The sequence below is a fragment of the Hypanus sabinus genome, chromosome 19 (genome assembly GCF_030144855.1).
Source record: "Hypanus sabinus isolate sHypSab1 chromosome 19, sHypSab1.hap1, whole genome shotgun sequence".
Lineage (NCBI taxonomy): Eukaryota > Metazoa > Chordata > Chondrichthyes > Myliobatiformes > Dasyatidae > Hypanus > Hypanus sabinus.
The window spans coordinates 78,941,860-78,962,718 of NC_082724.1; the positions used below are offsets into that span (position 1 = coordinate 78,941,860).

The window sequence follows — 20,859 nt, forward strand, 5'->3', positions numbered from 1 at the left end:
TTCTTAGTGAGGGTGTCAAAAGTTATGGGGTTGTGATTGAAAATAAATCAGCCATTATCAAATGGCAGAGAAAATTCAGGCCAAATGGCCTAATTTAGCTCCTGTGTCTTATGGTCTAATATGCAGGGAATGGAGAGATAGGGATCATGCATGAGCAAAAGAGATTTAGTTTAATTTGGCATCATGCCTAGCATGAAGAACCTGTTCCTATTCTGTACTGTTCTCTATGGTTAACCTCATTCTACAATACTGAAAGCCGGAGTTAGTGGTGAGCTCCGTGTCCCTGGACTAGGCAAAGGAGGGAAGTCCTGTTCAGGCTGGCTCACATCTCCAACAACCTGGCTTCAATCCTGGGTACTAATCATGTCCCACATTTTCCCTGTGTCTGTGTGGATTTTCCGGTTTTGTTGATGGGCAGGTGGGTTATCAAATGGTCCACTATAGATTGCCCCTAGTGCAAGTGGATGATTGTGGAATTAGGGAACATTGATGCCAAGGGCAAGAGAAAGGGAAGATTTTACAGGGAAGTAAGTGGGTGAATGGGTCTGGCATGGTTCTTATCAGGGCCACCATAGACTCAGTTGGCCAAATGGACTCTTTCTTTGTAAGAAGAAAAGTTTGGGCAACAGGTATATCCCAATACAGATTGATAAGTGCAATGGTATTGGCAGTAATCCTGCTCCCCACGGCCTGGAATTGCACACATTATAAACTTTTGGCTGTATAATAGTTTTCAAAAGGTGTGGCCAAAGCAGCAGCTTTTGGTGGGTTAACATCTGATATTGGCCATTTTGATAGGAAACATGGGAGCAGGAGTTATCCAAACCTGTTCAGTACTATTACTGAAGATATATAATCTGATGTCAAGTCCCTTGATCCTTTGTTTAATAAAGATATACCAACCCCAGATTTAAAATTTACAGTTCATCCAACATCAAAAAATTACAAATATTTACCACTCTTCAATTACACTTATGAAAAGTGTAGCTCTAATTCTTATTTTTTATTGAGATAATGTACAGTGTGGTATAGGCCCTTTGACCCACACTGCCCAGTAACTCACGTAATTAACCCTAGCCTAATCACAAGACATCTTTTAATGACTAATTAACCTACTAACTGGTATATCTTTGGACTGTGAGAGGAAACTGGAGGGAACCCACATACTCCATTGGGAGGATGTACAGACTTGTTACAGAGAGTGCTAGGGTTGTCTTTGAACTCTGACACCTCAAGCTGTCATAGCTTCACGCTAAATGCTATGTTACTGTGGTGCATGACTACTTGCTTTAGATTCCCCAAGCAACAGTACCTTCTCCCTGCCCCCTCAGTCTCTCAACATCTTGAGAGCTCAATATAGCTTGAAAATTGTCACACTGGGCAGTAATATAAACAACAATGACTAGAATCTGCAAGCACAGTGTACATTAAAGAGATGAGCTAGTGTTTATTTGGTTTTCCTTTATCAACAGGAACTCTGTGTTTTTTACTCCACTGTCAGGTGCACCAAACATGAATGACAAATACACTCAAGAACCTTTCTTTCCGTAGATTTACAATTATTTACATGTAACAGAATATATGTTCACTGACATTTGACCCAAGTTTAATAAAGTTATTAAAAATAAACTTGCCTCCTTAAAAAAAAACAAATATTAGAAGCTGGGTTAAGTGACATCACAGAATATATTATATACCATTACTGGGAGAAATGCACCAAGTGAAGGAATTGTTGATGCACATTTTGCCAGCACACAATTCAGTTTTTCTTTTAATATTCTTTTAATAAAAGTAACAGCACAAACAACAAAAAGTTTCATTAAAAAAACACAACCAACTTTAACAAATTATACAACCTTTTGTTCCAAAGCTATTTATGACAGTGAAAGAGCAGTCTGGGTGTAGACCATCTTTACCTATTAATGGATTTAATATAAAATACAATGGAAGTAAAAAGAATCTACAGATGATACTGGATAATTGTTAAAGAATCTCTGTATTGACCTGAATTGAGGCATGTTAATGTTACAGAGCCTGTACACTTGCAGGTGCTATTAACTCCAATAGCTATATTTCTGATTGGAAATTCTTGGCCTATTATCTTTTGTATGTTGCCTTCCAGAATAGTATGCAGGATGTGGGAGACGATTTTAAACAGAACGGGACTATCAGATACAAAGCCTTGTTCCTGAGCTGTGCAATGTCTGTAATTGTGCATAATCCAGTTTAAGAAAGTTTAGAGAATGTCATTCATGCTCTGTGACAAGTTTCAAAAGGAATTGTGCTTTCATATTCACTGCATGGCAGGTAGAGGGAATTTTTTTTGATATTATCCCTGTTCCCTTTTAGAGATTTCTGCTCATCACTCATGTTTTAAGCCTTAGGATTCGAACTTTACTATGTGGTAGAGACACTGGCTTTAACATCCAAGCCAAAAGGCCACAGTCCACCATCATCTCCATCATCTCGCACCCAACTTGAATTTCTTCTGTAACTCTGACGGGATTGCGGCAGCAAAGCTGGAAATTCTGCAGTTCCAAGCCATTTGGTGTAGCAACACAGGAATGATGGGTTGGGAGGGTGTGAGAAAAGTGGATGCTGAGATCTCCATGCTTGAAGGAAAATTCTCGGGCAATATTACGATGACAGCAGCTGTAAAGAGGCTAACAGCTCATGTAGGGCTAAATTTGAGTGTTTGAGCACAGCACCAGGTGACTGAAGGTCTTATTCCCCAAGAAAAGACATCAAAACTGCCTAGAGAAGAGGGATAATGAATCAGCCATGATGTAATGACAGAGCAGACTCGATGGGCTGAATAGTCCAATTCTTCTCCTATGTCTAATGGTCTTATGGTAGATATGAATTTAACTTGCTGCCTGGGCTAGAGGGAATTTCTTATGAGGAGAAGTTGTGCAAATTAGGGCTTTTCTCTTTGGAGCGAAGGAGGATTAGAGATCATTTGATTGAGATGTACAAGATGATCAAAGGCATAAATCGAATGGATAGCCAGAGACTTTTTTCTGGGGTGGAATGGCAAGTACAAACAGAGACAATTTAAGGTGATTGGAGGAAAGAATTTTGGGAATGTTAGTGGTAAGCTCAGATAGTGGTAGAGGCAGCTATATTAGGGACATTTAAGAAACTCTTACACACGCATATGTGTTAGAAAAATGGAGGCCAATATAGGAGGGAAAGGTTAGAGTAGGATCTTAGAGTAGATTAAAAGGTAGGCACAACATCGTGGGCCATAGGGGATTACTGTGCTGTAATATTCTATGTTCTATAATATGTTTGAAATTTGATATGCCTTAAGAAAGGAGAGCAGATAGACCATTAAAGGTTTTGGTCATTGGAATGGTAGAGGGGGCAAAGGTGATAAACTGATGCTCAAATGCACTGTTACCAATTGAAGGTGCATCCATTTTGTCCATATTAATGAAATCTCCCTTGAACCCATTTGAACCCTGGAGTTAGGGTCCATGCTTATCTCCAGCAAATATTCCAGAAACATAGGATAAAGCAACGACTGGTTAGTGTACAACCAAAATACTTTACAATGCCTTCAAGTTATGGAACAATTCAGGAGAATACTGCTCTCATATTAAGTACCTATATATCATACATAATGTCATGGGGACTTTGTGGTAAGTACAAGGAAGTTGAATTATCATACTATATACAGCCTACAATAAATACTGTCTGTTGTAAGGGTAGTTATACTTTATATTAAAGAAATTCTAATTTCTCAGAGCTTCATGTTTGCTGGAGAGAGGATGTGTGATGATTTCTGCGGTTTCGCGGTTTTTTCTGTTCTCTGACGGGCTTTACTTTGAGCGGTTTGTTCAGGTTTTCCCTCTGGATGTTGGCTGGCCGCTGCCAATAGTCCTCGCAGTACTGGTTGATGAGTCCCATTTCCGGCTGGCTCAGTAGCTGGAGCAAGTCCTTATATCCTGGGTTTGGGCTCCCGGAAGTTCCAGGGCTGCCAACTTGTAGGTTGGCGACACCTGGTGAGAGCACACCTTGTGAGAGCACAGCATTGACTGTGTCATTGTTGAGGACCCGGAGGTGCACCCGTGCCAGGACATGCTTGAAGTTGTTCTCTGTGGCTGTGCACTGATACATCCCGGCGTCTGTCATCTGCAGGGATCGGAGGAGAAGACCTTGGTCTGTCCTGAGGAGCCGCTCGTCTGTTTTAATCTGAGGAGCAATCGGGGTGGGGGGGGGGAGAGAAACAGAGTCAATGAAGATTACTAAGGCTTGAAGTGTTCCTTCAATGAAAACTTCATTGAAAAATAACAAACTCAACTCGTTTATAGAACCAAGAACAGTATGGCACAGAAACCGGCCAGCCAGCCTACAATGTTAAAATGAGAATCAGAATCAAGTTTACTATCACAGACATACACTCAGTGGCCACGTCATCAGATACACCTGTACACCTACTCATTAATGCAAATATCTAATCAGCCAATCACATGCCAGTAACTCAATGCATAAAAGCATGCTGACATGGTCAAGTGGCTCAGTGTGTTCTTCAGACCAAACGTCAGAATGCAGAAGAAATGTGATCTCACTGATTTTGACCATGGAATGATAGTTGGTGTTAGACGGGGTGTTTTGAGTATTTCAGAAACTACTGTTTTCCGGTGATTTCCATGCATAACAGTCTCTAGAACTTACAGAGAATGGTGCAAAAAACAAAAAACTTCCAGTGAGCAGCAGTTCTGTGGACGAAAATAAGAGTAGTCAGGAAGATGACAGTAGCTCAGATAACCACGTATTACAACAGTGCTGTGAGAAGAGCATCTCGGAATGCACGTGTTAAACCGTGAAGTGGATGGCTACAGCAGCAGAAAACACACCAATTCCATTCCTTTGCCTGATAAAGTAGCCATTGAGTGTATATCAAGGAATTTATTCTTTTGTGGCAGCACGTAAAAAATACTGCAAGTTGCAATAAAAAATAAAATAAATAGGAAAAGGAGAATAGTGATAGAGTGTTAATGGACTGTTCAGGTATGTGATGGCAGAGGATGGATACCAATCTCTTCCGCCTGCATTGAATCCAAATCCCACCATTAGCTGCATATTAATGTGTCTGTCTAATGGCCACTTCAATGACACTATTGTATTGGTTTCCATCACCAGCCCTGGTAGTCCACTCCAAGTATTACCACTGTGTGTTTAAACACAACATTTCCCCTGCCCAGCTCCTTTAAAGATTACCTCCCTCACCTTAAACGCATGATCTTGAGACTTAACCTACCCAAAAACCCTGGTGATTAACATTTTTCCATTTTTCTTTGAATTTTAAAATATGTTTATTATTGGCTGTTCTATCAGGACCTGACACGGTCTGTCTACTTGTGCCCAGTCTTTGGGTTAGTGTAGCTTCTATTACAGAGTATTGGATGGTTATATATTTAAAAATTTTATTCAAGTTATTTTTTATTTAGAGACACACAGCAGAACAGACTCTTCAGGGCCTTCAAGCTGCATTGCCCAGCAACCCACTGATTTACCCCAGCCTAATCAATGTCTAATTAACCAGTATTCCTTTGGACTATAGAAACTGGAGCACCAAGAGGAAACCCATTCACGCATGGGAAGGAATGTACAAACTTGCTTCCAGCGGACGTTGGAATTGAACTCCAAACTCCGACGCCCAAGTTGTAATAGCATTGTGCTAACCACTGTGCTACCATGGTGACCCGTTATATTGCCAGCCCTGGGTGGACACCCAGTCTGAAGTCTATTTCATCATCCAATCAGCACTGGCTGGACACCCAGCCTGGTCTATTCCATTGTCCAATCAGCACAGGCTGGACATCCAGCCTGAAGTCTCTTCCATTGTCCAATCAGCACTGGCTGGACACCCAGCCTGGTCTATTCCATCGTCCAATCAGCACTGGCTGGACACCCAGCCTGAAGTCTATTCCATCATCCAATCAGCACTGGCTGGACACCCAGCCTGAAGTCTATTCAATCGTCCAATCAGCACTGGCTGGACACCCAGCCTGGCCTATTCCATCGTCCAATCAGCACTGGCGGAACGCCCAGCCTGAAGTCTATTCAATCGTCCAATCAGCACTGGCTGGACACCCAGCCTGGTCTGTTCAATCGTCCAATCAGCACTGGCTGGAAACCCAGCCTGAAGTCTATTCCATCCTCCAATCGGCACTGACTAGACACTCAGCCTGAAGTCTGTTCAATTGTCCAATCAGCCCTGGGTGGACACACAGCCTGAAGTCTATTCCATCGTTCAATCAGCACTGGCTAGACACTCAGACTGAAATCTGTTCAATCGTCCAATCAGCACTGGCTGGACACCCAGCCTGAAGTCTAACCATAGATCTTCCAACTATTTTGTATCTCATTAGTGGATCCCACAGCATCAGTCTCTGCAAGCGTGGGCGACTGATATATTGTGATCATATTCACAAACTCAGATAATCAGTGTGTCTAACAGCAGCTGGAAACATCAACCCCAGTAGAAAAAAACTGATTGTTGGTCCTCTGAGGTAAGTCTGTGCTAAATTGGACAGCAACACCCATTGCATTCCACACCATGGTAACAAATGCTAGTGATAATAAACCTGATTCTGACTCCGATAGCGTAGCTTGGGGTTTCAGAATTTCAAGTTCAATTCTGAAGTCATCTATAAGGAGTTCATATATCCTCCCTTAGGGATTTTCTCTGAGCGCTTGGGTTTCCTCCCACAGTTCAAAGATGTACCAGTTAGTAAGTTAACTGGTCATTGTGAATTGTCCTGTGATTTGGGGTTGCTGGTCGGCACAGTTTCTATTGCATGTTCCACACAGTATTTCTAAATAAAAAAATAAAAAAGTATTCCTTAATTACAAGTCTAGCTTCAAGTGACAGACAAGATAGCTGAGCCACTTATTGGGTGTATGGACTTGCTAACATGTGTAACAGTATTCATTAGGAACTCTGGGGGAAGCAAGTGTTGTCTGTAAATTAGCCACTCCAAGTATAGCTTCCATATATTGTAGAAAGCACCACTTTGAACTCTAGTTCCCCTTCAGATAGCATCAGTATAATTATAGCCCTCTTGGAAATAGCTCACAATCATTATTGCCCTCCTTCTGATAGTTAACTGCCATTACTGGCCTCTTCAATCCCATCAATGTGCCTTTTGAGACAGTCGGGTTTCTAATTATTGAGTGTCTTTAGATAGTGCTGGCTGGAAATTGCCAAGGACTTTTTATATAAAATGCTTCCTCAGCTTCAGTTAACCCCCCCCAGTGGCAGTTCAGTTAATGAACAGGAGTAGTGCTATAAATACAGGGAAATAGACAATAGACAATAGGTGCAGAAGTAGACCATTCAGCCCCTCGAGCCTGCAGCGCCAGTTTGAGATCATGGCTGATCAACTACTATCAATACCCGGTTCCCGCCTTGTCCCCATATCCCTTGATTCCCCTATCCATAAGATACCTATCTAGCTCCTTCTTGAAAGCATCCAGAGAATTGGCCTCCACTACCTTCTGAGGCAGTGCATTCCAGACCCCTACAACTCTCTGGGAGAAGAAGTTCTTCCTTAACTGTCCTAAATGACCTACCCCTTATTCTCAAACCATGCCCTCTGGTACTGGACTCTCCCAGCATCTGGAACATATTTCCTGCCTCTGTCTTGTCCAATCCCTTAATAATCTTATATGTTTCAATCAGATCCCCTCTCAATCTCCTTAATTCCAGCGTGTACAAGCCCAGTCTCTCTAACCTCTCTGCGTAAGACAGTCCAGACATCCCAGGAATTAACCTGGTGTATCTACGCTGCACTTCCTCTACAGCCAGGATGTCCTTCCTTAACCCTGGAGACCAAAACTGTACACAATACTCCAGGTGTGGTCTCACCAGGGCTCTGTACAAATGCAAGAGGATTTCCTTGCTCTTGTACTCAATTCCCTTTGTAATAAAGGGCAACATTTCATTAGCCTTCTTCACTGCCTGCTGCACTTGCTCATTCACTTTCAGTGACTGATGAACAAGGACTCCTAGATCTCTTCGTATTTCTCCCTTACCTAACTCTACACCGTTCAGATAATAATCTGCCTTCCTGTTCTTAATCCCAAAGTGGATAACCTCACACTTATTCACATTAAACGTCATCTGCCAAGTATCTGCCCACTCACCCAGCCTATCCAAGTCACTCTGAATTCTCCTAACATCCTCATCACATGTCACACTGCCACCCAGCTTAGTATCATCAGCAAATTTGCTGATGTTATTTTCAATGCCTTCATCCAAATCGTTGACGTAAATTGTAAACAGCTGTGGTCCCAATACCGAGCCCTGTGGCACCCCACTAGTCACCACCTGCCATTCCGAGAAACACCCATTCACCGCTACCCTTTGCTTTCTATCTGCCAACCAGTTTTCTATCCATGTCAATGCCTCCCCCCCGATGCCCTGAGCTTTGGTTTTACCCACCAATCTTCTATGTGGGACTTTATCAAATGCCTTCTGAAAATTGAGGTACACTACATCCACTGGATCTCCCCTGTCTAAGTTCCTGGTTACATCCTTGAAAAAGTCCAACAGATTAGTCAAGCATGATTTACCCTTGGTAAATCCATGCTGACTCGGTCCAATCCTATCACTGCTATCTAGATATGCCACTATTTCATCTTTAATAATGGACTCTAGCATCTTCCCCACCACCGATGTCAGGCTGACAGGTCGATAGTTCTCTGTTTTCTCCCTCCCTCCTTTCTTAAAAAGTGGGATAACGGCCATTCTCCAATCCTCAGGAACTGATTCTGAATCTAAGGAACATTGGAAAATGATTACCAATGCATCCGCAATTTCCAGGGCCACCTCCTTTAGTACCCTAGGATGCAGACCATCTGGACCTGGGGACTTGTCAGCCTTCTGTCCCATCAGTCTACTCATCACTGTTTCCTTCCTAATGTCGATCTGTTTCATTTCCTCTGTTACCCTATGTCCTTGGCTCATCCATACATCTGGGAGATTGCTTGTGTCTTCCTTAGTGAAGACAGATCTAAAGTACTCATTAATTTTTTCTGCCATTTCTCTGTTTCCCATAACAATTTCACCCAATTCATTCTTCAAGGGCCCAACATTGTTCTTAACTATCTTCTTCCTCTTCACATACCTAAAAAAGCTTTTGCTATCTTCCTTTATATTCTTGGCTAGCTTTGCGTTCATACCTCATTTTTTTCTCCCCGTATTGTCTTTTTAGTTAAGTTCTGTTGTTCCTTAAAAACTTCCCAATCATCTGTCCTCCCACTCACCTTAGCTCTGTCATACTTCCTTTTTTTTAATGCTATGCAATCTCTGACTTCCTTTGTCAACCACTGTGGCCCCTTTACCCCCTTTGAATCCTTCCTTCTCTGGGGGATGAACTAATTTTACACCTTGTGCATTATTCCCAAGAATACCTGCCATTGCTGTTCCACTGTCTTTTCTGTTAGGCTATCTGTCCAGTCAACTTTGTCCAGCTCCTCCCTCATGGCTCCATAGTTTCCCCTGTTCAACTGCAACACTGACACCTCCGAGCTGCCCTTATCCTTCTCAAATTGCAGATAAAAATCCAGAGCAACACACAAAAAATGCTGGTGGAACTCAGCAGATCAAGAAATGAATAAACAGTTGTTGTTTTGGGCTGACACCCTTCATCGGGACTGGATTGGAGGGGGGAAGACTCCAGAATAAAAAGGTGGGAGGAGGGACGGGGACTAGCCAGAAAGTGATAGGCATGTGAGGAGAAGAGGTAAGTGGTCAGAGTGTGAAATAGAAGAAGAGGGAGAGTGGGGGTGGGAAGAAAAAGAAAAGAAGAGAGGAGTTCTGCCAGACTGGCGTGTCTCTGCAGCTGCCTGCTGGGGCAAGATGCTGGTTTGGCCATTGACAAAGAAAAATTCACTTTTAAACTCAGCTCAAACCCTCTTCCCCCACTATCACAGCTGATTGGTTTTCAGCATAGACTCAGATCTCAGATTCGTATTCAGAATAATTTATCACATGTACATTGAAATATACAGTGAAATGTGTCATTTGTGTTAACAACAAATACTGGGGCAGCTCGCAAGTGACACCACACATTCTAGTGCCAACATACTATGCCCACAACATTAGACAGGGAGCAGTAAATATCTGCTACAGACTGCCAGAGGAGTCAGATACAATCACTACAGCTAAGATACAATCAAAAGGCAAGGTGCAGAATGTGTATGAGGCATAGAGTGGGCAGCCAGATATCTTCTCCCAGGGTTGAAATGGCTAATACAAGGGAGGATAACGTTAAGGTGATTGGAGGGGTATATCTGAAACACAAGAGATTCTGCAGATCCAGGGTATCACATAATAAATCCTGGACAAACTAAGCGGTCAGGCAGTGTCTATGAAGAGGAAGAGACAGTTGACTTTTTGGGCTAAGACACTTATTCAGAACTGTTGAAGGTTCTCAGCCCAAAACATTGACTCTTATTCCCCTCTATCAGTTCTGCTGGACCTGTTGACTTCCTTCAGTATTTTGTGGGAAGGGGAGATATCGGAGGTGCATGAGATCGATGGGTAACTCCAGGACACTGCAAGACATGATTGAAAGGTATGATATTTTAGTTTTGATCTATACTATCCATATCCAGCCCTGGGTCAGTAGCTAAGTGCTCTCAGGGCTTGGTCATAGAGGGTTGTGAGATCAAGTCCCCCTCCAGAAATATGAGCACATGGTCTAGCAAAAGAGTGCAGTCTGCTGGAGGTACTTTCTGTGGGAGATAGTAAACCTGGAAATGTCTTGGCCAATATTTATCCTTCAAGGGAAACATAATTTTTAGTTTATTGGAGGGAAGTGTAGGGGAGATGTCAGAGGTAGCTGTTGGTTTTGCACAGACAGTGATGGGCACATAGAATGCCCTGTCAGGGAAGGTAAAGGCAGATACATGAGGGGCATTTAAGAGATTCTTAGATAGGATGGATGAGTGAAAAATGGAGGACTGTGTGGGAGGGAAGGGTTAGATTGACCTTGAAACAGGTTAAAAGGACAGCACAACGTTGTGGACCAAAATGCTCTTTTTTCTGTGATAAGGTTCTAATAAGTTCAGATAGGTTTAATATAGGTGGTTTAGAGGTCAGCTTGGGGTTGATGGGCCAAATGGCCCATTCCTGTTTTTTAAGACCCTATAGCCGTGTCTCTAATGTCCATTGCTGTGGATAGTACAGTGTGAGAAGCTGCTATGAATGAGTTAAACTTTGAGCAATGATTGCTGCCAAACCTGACAATTCAAACCAAAAGAAAACTGAAAACTTCCCACTTATGCAAGATCCTTCCTGCTAGTGTTGTACATAGCCCCACTCTTGACTTTGGCTTTGGTTAAAAAGGAATGATAATCACCACCCTTTTCATGTGAAAGGAAGTGACCCAGTGGCTGTACTGAGGTGACTCACTTCCTATCAGCTGACGGTCAGTTGCTTGTTGGGACAGAAGTTGGCAGCTTGACCTGAGATGCTTTCACATTGGAACAGGAGCCTTGCGTCAGCTGGGAGGTCCTCCTTCCTGCCACAGGCAAAGGTTTGTGAGGGCAGCTCCTGTTCTTGTAGAGTTTCAAAGAGGTTGTAGGGGAATGGAGACTGGTAAAAATCCATTTTCAGCGTGTGGATATCAGCAAAATTGACAGCTATTGTCGATCCCCAATTGCCCCTGTACTGAGCAGGTAGTTGAGAGTCAACCCCATTAAGAAGTCTAGAGCCACATAATAGGGCCAACAGACTTCCATACCTGAAAGTTAGTGACTTGTTTTTTCAGATGTTTCAGTCCGAGTCCAGGTTCCAAGCCCGAGTAAAGTCTGAGTTCAGGTTCCTAGTTCGAGTCCAGTCCGAGTCCAGGTTCCCAGTCCGAGTGAAGTCCGAGTCCAGGTTCCTAGTCCGAGTGGAGTCCGAGTCCAGGTTCCTAGTCCGAGTCCAGTCCGAGTCCAGGTTCCTAGTCCGAGTGGAGTCCGAGTCCAGTCCGAGTCCAGGTTCCTAGTCCGAGTCCAGTCCGAGTCCAGGTTCCTAGTCCGAGTCGAGTCCGAGTCCAGGTTCCCAGTCCGAGTGAAGTCCGAGTCCAGGTTCCTAGTCCGAGTGGAGTCCGAGTCCAGGTTCCTAGTCCGAGTCCAGTCCGAGTCCAGGTTCCTAGTCCGAGTCGAGTCCGAGTCATGGTACCTAGTTCGAGTCCAGTCCGAGTCCAGGTTCCTAGTCCGAGTCGAGTCCGAGTCCAGGTTCCTAGTCCGAGTCCTGGTTCAAAGTCCGAGTCGAGTCCGAGTCCAAGTTCCTAGTCCGAGTCCAGTCCGAGTCCAGGTTCCTAGTCCGAGTGGAGTCCGAGTCCAGGTTCCTAGTCCGAGTCCAGTCCGAGTCCAGGTTCCTAGTCCGAGTGGAGTCCGAGTCCAGTCCGAGTCCAGGTTCCTAGTCCGAGTCGAGTCCGAGTCATGGTACCTAGTTCGAGTCCAGTCTGAGTCCAGGTTCCTAGTCCGAGTGGAGTCCGAGTCCAGGTTCCTAGTCCGAGTCGAGTCCGAGTCCAGGTTCCAAGTCCGAGTCCAGGTTCAAAGTCCGAGTCGAGTCCGAGTCCAAGTTCCTAGTCCGAGTCGAGTCCGAGTCCTGGTTCCTAGTCCGAGTCCGATCTGAGTCCAGGTTCCTAGTCCGAGTCGAGTCCGAGTCCAAGTTCCTAGTCCGAGTTGAGTCCGAGTCCTGGTTCCTAGTCCGAGTCGAGTCCGAGTCCTGGTTCCTAGTCCGAGTGGAGTCCGAGTCCAGGTTCCTAGTCCGAGTCCAGTCCGAGTCCTGGTTCCTAGTCCGAGTCCTGGTTCCTAGTCCGAGATGAGTCCGAGTCCAGGTTCCTAGTCTGAGTCCAGTCTGAGTCCAGGTTCCTAGTCCGAGTCGAGTCCGAGTCCAGGTTCCTAGTCCGAGTGGAGTCCGAGTCCAGGTTCCTAGTCCGAGTCCTGGTTCCTAGTCCGAGTCCTGGTTCCTAGTCCGAGTCAAGTCTGAGTCCTGGTTCCTAGTCCGAGTCCAGTCCGAGTCCAGGTTCCTAGTCCGAGTTGAGTCCGAGTCCAGGTTCCTAGTCCGAGTCCAGGTTCCTAGTCCGAGTGGAGTCTGAGTCCAGGTTCCTAGTCCGTGTCGAGTCCAAGGCAAGTTCAAGTCCAGTTTCCAAGTCAAGTCCTAGTCCAGGTTTCACTGGTTTGTTATCCAATGTTTACATCCATGTTGACATTAGTCCTCACTCCTTAGCCTTCCTAGTAACTATCAATAAACTCTGTTCTGTTTATACTACTGCTGTGTCTGTGTCCTGCACTTGGGACCACTCCCAATGCCAATTTATACCTTTCCTACCCTAGACCATCCAAATGAGAAACTCAGAAAAAAATCATATAGCCTTCTAATTTCCCTAATTTAGTCAAAAGACCCCCATTCCATAACATATCTTATGCTTCTTCTTGTTTCAAAAATACTGCTGTTGCAACTTTTTTATTCACCTGTGCTTTCTTAATATCATCTTCCAAACATAAAACTGAATCCAATGTCGTTCTCCCCTTCTGAAATCCACTCTGATAAAATGCTGTATCACCTCTTTTTTTCCAAAATATAATTCAACTGCTCTATTATCATACATTCCGTAAGTTTACTCAAATAGGATGATTTTGGTCTATAACTAGATGGATCTGATGGAGGTTTTCCAGGTTTTAGAATAGGCACTATTACTGCCATTTTCCATGAGGAGGGAAGATGGCCACAATTCCAAATATGATTCAAAAATTTTAATATTATCTTAACAGAGTTGTCAGCCATATGTTTAAACAAACAATAACATATATCATCCTTTCCTGGCCCTGTCTGACTTGTACTAGCAACAGCTTTTTAAAATTCACACAAAAAAAACTCAACATCACTAATACTACCTTTGCTACGGCTGGCTTCCAACACATCAGGGTATTCACCTGGAGCTTTATCCTACATTGTTTAGCCTCTTCACTTAAATTAGCTTGTTTACGAATTACAGCAAATGACTGACCCAGTAACTCAACCTTCTGTTTCAGTAACAATTGTATTACCTTCTTTAATCAATACTAGAATATTATTAGCACTATGAATCTCTCCTCACTATTTTTTTTAATCATTCCCCAAACATCTCTAAAGTTTAATATCCCTTCCAATACTATCACAATATGACCGCAGTAAACCTTTCTCACAACCTTCACTACTTTCCTCACCATGGCCTGTGCCCTTTTATACTGAACAGGGTCATTCAGACAGCATTACTTTTTAACTTTCCTAAATACCTTATTTCTTTCCCTAATTCCCTCTGCACATGCCTCCCTCCGCCATGGTACAGCCTTTCTCCTGTTAATGCTCTTTTTAATAGGAATCACTTTCACTGCTGTGAATAATGTGACATAACCTTTCATTGCAGATATCCACATCATCCTCAGCATTCAGCCCTGATAGATGTTCATCAAGCCTCTCGCAATTCCACCTCCTAAAAGTGGTCTTCTGTCCCCTATATAAATCCACACCAAAGCTTATAAATATAGGAAAATTATCACTTCCCAAAGCTTCGTCTCCAATGACATCCCACTCACTCACTCCAGGCAGAACGTTTGAAACTAAAGTCAAATCTATAGCAGTTTCAGAACTATTATGAACATTAAATCTCATACTCCTCCCATCATTAAGACGTGAAATATCAAAACATTTTTCTACAATCAAACCATTACCATCATTCTGTGAACAATCCCACAGTGAACTACATGTTAAAATCCCCAGACCATAGAACCCTTAGTGATCTAGAGCTACATACGTTGAGGGGCATTGATCGTGTGGATAGTCAGAGGCTTTTCCACAAGGTTGAAATGGTTAGCACAAGAGGTCACAGTTTTAAGGTGCTTGGAAGTAGGTACAGAGGAGATGTCAAGGTTAAGTTTTTTACACAGAGTGGTGAAAGTGTGGAATTGACTGCCAGCAGCTGTGGTGGAGGCTGATATGATAGGCTTTTAAGAGACTCCTGGATGGATACATGGACCTTAGAAAAATCGAGGGCTCTGGGTAACCCAAGGTAATTTCTAAGGTAAGGACATGTTAGGCACAGCTTTGTGGGCTGAAGGGCCTGTATTATGCTCTAGGTTTTCTATGTTTCTATATGCTTACCAACAAATCAATTGAAAGCTTTCCACAAGGGTTATAAAAATACCACTTTAATATGCCTACCTGTTAAATCAAATACTTCTACAAGTGCCTCATACATTTCATTTACATCCACAGCTCTATGTCCTATTCCTTTCCTTATAAAACTTGCAACACCACCTCCTCTACCAACTAATCTATCACGCCAAATTACAATATAATCCTGCAAAGAAAAACTTAAATGTGGTAACAACCAGCTTTCCTGAATACATCGGGTGGATTTGATAAATCAGAAACAAATTTCCTAAAGTCTTGAGCATTAGAAATCAGGCTTCTCGCATTCCATTGGAAAATTCCTATGCCCATTACATGCCTTCACAATGAGGCTGAAATACAGATACCCCACCCATCACAGCTTCACTTACAGCTTCCCACATAACACCAGCTATACCCAAATACTTTTCAGTTGCTTTAACAATAATTTTAATTTTCTCAATATGACTAGGTGTCTGGATGGTACAATTCACCACATCTGTTACAAACATTACAAACATTATTTTATCAGCTCGTAAAGTATCTTTAGTAAGAGGAGTATGATGCTGACATACAGCCTCTGACTTCACATTCTGTTCTCTGACTGGTAATATTTGATCAATGTTTGGCTTAACTTTTTGCACAGCCTCCACATAATAAATACCTAACCTATTGAACCTATTGAACTCCAGCTGCCTTCTTAAACACTTCACATCCTCTATAAGCTGCACAATGCTGTCCTCTACAATTACAACGTTTAAACGTTACACCTTCACAATCTTCACATTTGCGTTCCCCACCACATTCACTGCATCTCAGTTTCTCATGACATACTGCTGCAACATGTCCAAACCTCTGACTTGTGTAACATCTGTAAAATTCTTCTCAACCTATACAGTTTACACACTTTTATGTCCTTTTATTTATGCATAGTTTTTCAAACATTCTATTGTATTTCTTTATTTTCCTGTAAATACCTGCAAGAAAATGAATCTCATGGTAGTATATTTTGATAATAAGTTTACTTTGAACTTTGGACCATTACTATGCAAACACAAGCTCAGAAGGTCTTACCTTCTGAATATAAAGTATTGTGGTGCTTCAATGGTGTGATTAACAGCTCAGCCCAGCATTCCTAGCAGTCAGTGTTATATATTGTTCTTGTTTTAAAATTAGTTCATGAAATTATGGTGGGAAGTTCAAATTCATTTATTGTTACATTTTAGCTCAGGTTATACAGTTGTTCACGTGTGTGTTTGTGGGTCACCCAGACTGTAATCACCTCCTCCATCTCCATGTGACTGAGTGGATTCTCACTGAGTGATGGTGCTTTGTCTGTTGTTGCAATAAAACTGGCGGTTAAGATAAACAAGCTCTTCTTGTCTGTCATCATGGATCGAATGCTCGCCACAATATTTTTGATTGCCCATGAAATTGTTTAAAGGTCATAGTGTGATTGAATTCTTCTAGACAATGGATCGGGTATTACCCACACCACCTATAAATTTACCTCTTTCTTCCGGTCACTGCCATGTCGCTGTAACACCCACTTGATGCTGGCTTGGGGAGATTTGGGCTGGCACTCCAGGAACGTGCTGCTCCCTTCCACACCGTACTGCTCTGTCTCTGCTGTTTTCCTGTTGGCTGTCAACATACCGAAAGAGCATTAGGACTCAAAGTGACACCGTCCCACTTCACTAGAATACAGATGGTACGACACACGCCATGTAACATACATAGCCACATGTCTCTGAGCTTTTCAGCTTCAAAAAGATCCATAACTATATCCATCTTAGCAAAGCCTTTTGACAAAGTTTTACATGGCAGAATTATTTAAACACAATGGTCTTATTTTGGTGCTGAATTTCGCAATTCAGCCTATTGAGTGAGTACTGAAGACTTGTGCTGATCAACTGGCTGGATTGTTCATTGATATCTTTAACCTCTCACTTCAGCAGTCTGAGGTACCCATTTGCTACAAGCAGGCTTCAGTTATACTGGTGTCTAAGAAGAACATGTTAACCTGCTTCAGTGACTATCATCTAGTAGCATTACAGCCATTGTGTGAAGTGCTTTGAGAGGTTGGTGATGAAACATATCAACTCCTGCATGAGAAGCTACTTGGATCTGTTCCAATTTGCCTACCATCAGAACAGGTCAACAGCAGATGCCATTTCACTGGCTCTTCACTCAACCCTGGAGTATCTGGGCAGTGAAGATGCATACATCAGGATGCTCTTCATTGACACAGCTCTACATTCATCCCCTCAAAATTAATCAGTTATCTCCAAGACCTAACCTTAACACCTTCTTATGCAAATTGATCCTTAATTCTTCACTTGCAGACCTCAGTCATTTTGGATTGGCAACAATATCTCCTCCACAATCACTATCAGCACAGATGCACCACAAGGCTGTATATTTAGCTCCCTGCTCTGTACTTACAACAGTGAGGTTGAGCACAGCTCCAATGCCATATTTTAATTTGCTGATGACACTACAGACATAGGCCGAATCAAAGGTGGTGACAAATCAGCATATCGGAGGGAGGTTGAAAATGTGTCTGTTTGGTGCCACAACAGCCTCTCAATGTCAGCAAGACCAAGGAGCTGATTACTGACTACAGGAGCAGGAAGGCAGAGGTCCATCATCCAGTCCTCATCAGGGGAGAGGGTCAGCAACTTTAAATTCCTTGATACAAAATCACAATATCACAAGACAAAGGAGCAGAGGTAGGCCATTTGGCCCATCGAGTCTGTTCCGCCACTCCACCATGAGCTAAACTATTCTCCTGTCTAGTTCCAATTTCCGGCTTTTTTCCCATATCCCTTGATACCCTGACTAATTAGATACCTGTCAATCTCCTCCTTAAAAACCTTCAATGATTGGGCCTCCACAGATGTATGTGGCAACAAATTCCATAAATCCACAAACCTCTGGCTAACCTCCTCATCTCTGTTTTAAATGGGTACCCTCTGATTATAAGACTGTGACCTCTTGTCCTGGACTCACCCACCAAGGGAAACAGCCTTTCCACATCTACTCTGTCCAACCCTTCCAACATTCAAAATATTTCTATGAAATCCCCTCTCATTCTTCTATACTCTAATGAATACAATCCAAGAGCCGACAAACGCTCCTCATATGTTAGTCCCTGCATTCCAGGAATCATCCTCGTGAATCTTCTCTGAACTCCCTCCAACATCAGCACATCCTTTCTAAGATAGGGGGTCCAAACCTGCACTCAGTATTCCAAATGGGGTCTCACCAGTGCCCCATAAAGCCTCATCAACACTTCCTTATTATACATTATTCCTCTTGAAATGAATGCCAACATAGCATTCGCTTTCCTTACTGCCGATCCAGCCTGGTGGTTAACCTTTAGGGTACCCTGCACTAGGACCCCCAAGTCCCTTTGCACTTCCGATTTTTGAATTTTCTCCCCATCTAAATAATAATCTGCCCGATTGTTGCTTCTTCCAAAATGTACAACCGTACATTTCTCAACATTGTATCTCATCCGCCATTTCTTTGCGCACTCTCTTAAACTGACCAAGTCTCTCTGCAGCCTTTCCATTTCTTCAGCACTTCCTATTCCTCCACTTATCTTGGTGTCATCCACAAACTTAGCCACAGAACCATTTAATCCATAATCTAAATCATCGATATACAGTGTAAAAAGAAGAGGCCCCAACACCGACCCCTGCAAAATACTTCATTTCAGAAGATCAACCTTGGGCTCAGCATGTGTACATGCCGTTATGAAGAAAGCACAGCAGTGCCTCTATTTTCTTAGAAGTTTGTGAAGTTTTGGCATGTCATCTAAAGCTTTGACAAACTTCTGTGGACGTGCAGTGGAGAGTATACTGACTTTTTGAAACATAGTCTGGTGTGGAAACACCAATGCCCTCCCCCACCGCTGAGCACATCTATAAGGAGTATTGTTGCAGGAAAGTAGCATGCATCATCAAGGACTCCTCTCATCCAGGCCATGCTCTCTTCATTTTGCTCCCATCAGGAAAGAGGTACTCAAGCCTCAGCAGGGCCAGGAACAATTACTACCACTTGAACATCAGGCTCTTGGACCAGAGGGGATAACTTTACTCAACTTCACTCACCCCATCACTGAACGGTTCCCACAACCCTTAGACTTATTTCCTAGGACTCTTCATCTCACGTTCTCAATATTTATTGCATATTTTGTATTATTATTATTATTTAGTATTTGCACAGTTTGTTGTCTTTTACACATCGGTTGTTTGCCATTTTGTGTGTGTTTTCTCGTTGATTCAATTGCGTTTCTTTATATCTACTATGAATGACCCCAAGAATTTCAGGGCTGTATCTGGTGACATGTATGTAGTTTGATAATAAATTCTCTTTGAGTCTGGTTTTCCATTCCACCTTATTAATCAAGATTCTTTATTAGTCATGGTGTCAAAGTTTATGGGGAGAAGGCAGGAGAGTGGGAGTTGAGAAGGATAGCCGAGTCCTGTGGAATTTCACCTGCAACAGCCTCCCAGCTAAAAAATCTTACCAATCCTTATTGTGGGACTATCTACTGATTTTAAGCCTTTTCAAATGAAGCGAATTGTGGACAATTAGCAGATTGCCTGCACAGTTCAGAAATAGAGGCTCAATGCACCCAGCAGGCAACAGCGGGTAACAACAGGCGACATCCTTGTAAGTCTCCTCTGCACCCTTTCTATGGTTTCCACGTCCTTCCTGTAGTGAGGCAACCAGAACTGAGCACAGTACTCCAAGTGATCTTCATGTGTATGGTTGATTGACAGTAAACTTGAACTTCAATTTGAGACGCAAATTTGCACATCTTTAAATTTACCAGCATGCTTAAATCTTACCTGTACATTACCTTTAAGTGGTTAATATTCCCTGTGGCATTTCCTGGTGTTAAAGGTGCTATATTACTGGTTCCAGCACCTGATGTCACTCGTGTTTCAATGTAGCAGGTAGTCATCTTCTGGAACCTGGTCATGTAACTGTCCAGGCATCCCTCTCATTCACCCTTTTCTCTTACTAACACGATGCTTACTTCGCAACACTTACCATTAGAGTTGTAACCTCGACATTGTCGGATTGGATTGCCATGCCGCACATCTTGTCTTCGGCTTCGTCTGTCAAGGACAAAAGGAAACAGGTTCTAGCAAAAGCCACAAAAAATCAGTTTGCAGATCATAATTTATTTTGTTTCAAGTGAAAATTGTAATTGGTACCTTTGATATTCCCAGAGTCAGCATTAAAACATCCAGAGATGGGTTAAATCCCTCTATGGATTAGTAAACCTGCATTTCTAGGCCTTTTTTGCTTTCCTCTGATTTTGCATTCTGGCGCTGCTTAATCAGGTATCTCTTGCATCTAATAAAGTGGTCACTGAGTGTATGTTCATGCTCTTCTGCTGCTGTAGTCCATCCACTTCGAAGTTCAACATGTGTGTTCTTGAGATGTTCTTCTGCACACCATTGTTGTGTTGTGTGAGTTACTGTCACATTCCTGACAGCTTAAACCAGTCTGCTCATTAACAAGGTATTTGCACTCACAGAAGTGTCTTTAAATTCGAGAGACTGGTGTGCATGAAAATCCTGGGAGATCAGCAGTTTCTGAAATACTTGAACCTCCCCGTCTAATTCCAATCAAAGTCACTTAGATCACATTTCGATCCCAGTCTGATGTTTGGC

At 42.8% G+C, this 20,859-nt stretch overlaps 1 protein-coding gene across 3 annotated transcripts in view; it reads right to left on the reverse strand.

The window, feature by feature from the left end:
• Positions 1-1,423: 1,423 nt before the first annotated feature.
• The window catches only part of LOC132378088 (semaphorin-3F-like), a 336,771-nt gene continuing 317,335 nt past the window's right edge, over positions 1,424-20,859 (reverse strand). For all 3 annotated transcript variants that reach the window (XM_059944832.1, XM_059944833.1, XM_059944834.1), the window contains 3 exons: positions 20,231-20,298; positions 16,674-16,807; positions 1,424-4,197 (listed from right to left, as the gene is read on the reverse strand). In XM_059944832.1, the coding sequence (XP_059800815.1) occupies positions 3,754-4,197; positions 16,674-16,807; positions 20,231-20,298 (646 nt within the window). In that variant the 3' untranslated portion in view covers positions 1,424-3,753. The remainder of the gene's footprint in view (positions 4,198-16,673; positions 16,808-20,230; positions 20,299-20,859) is intronic.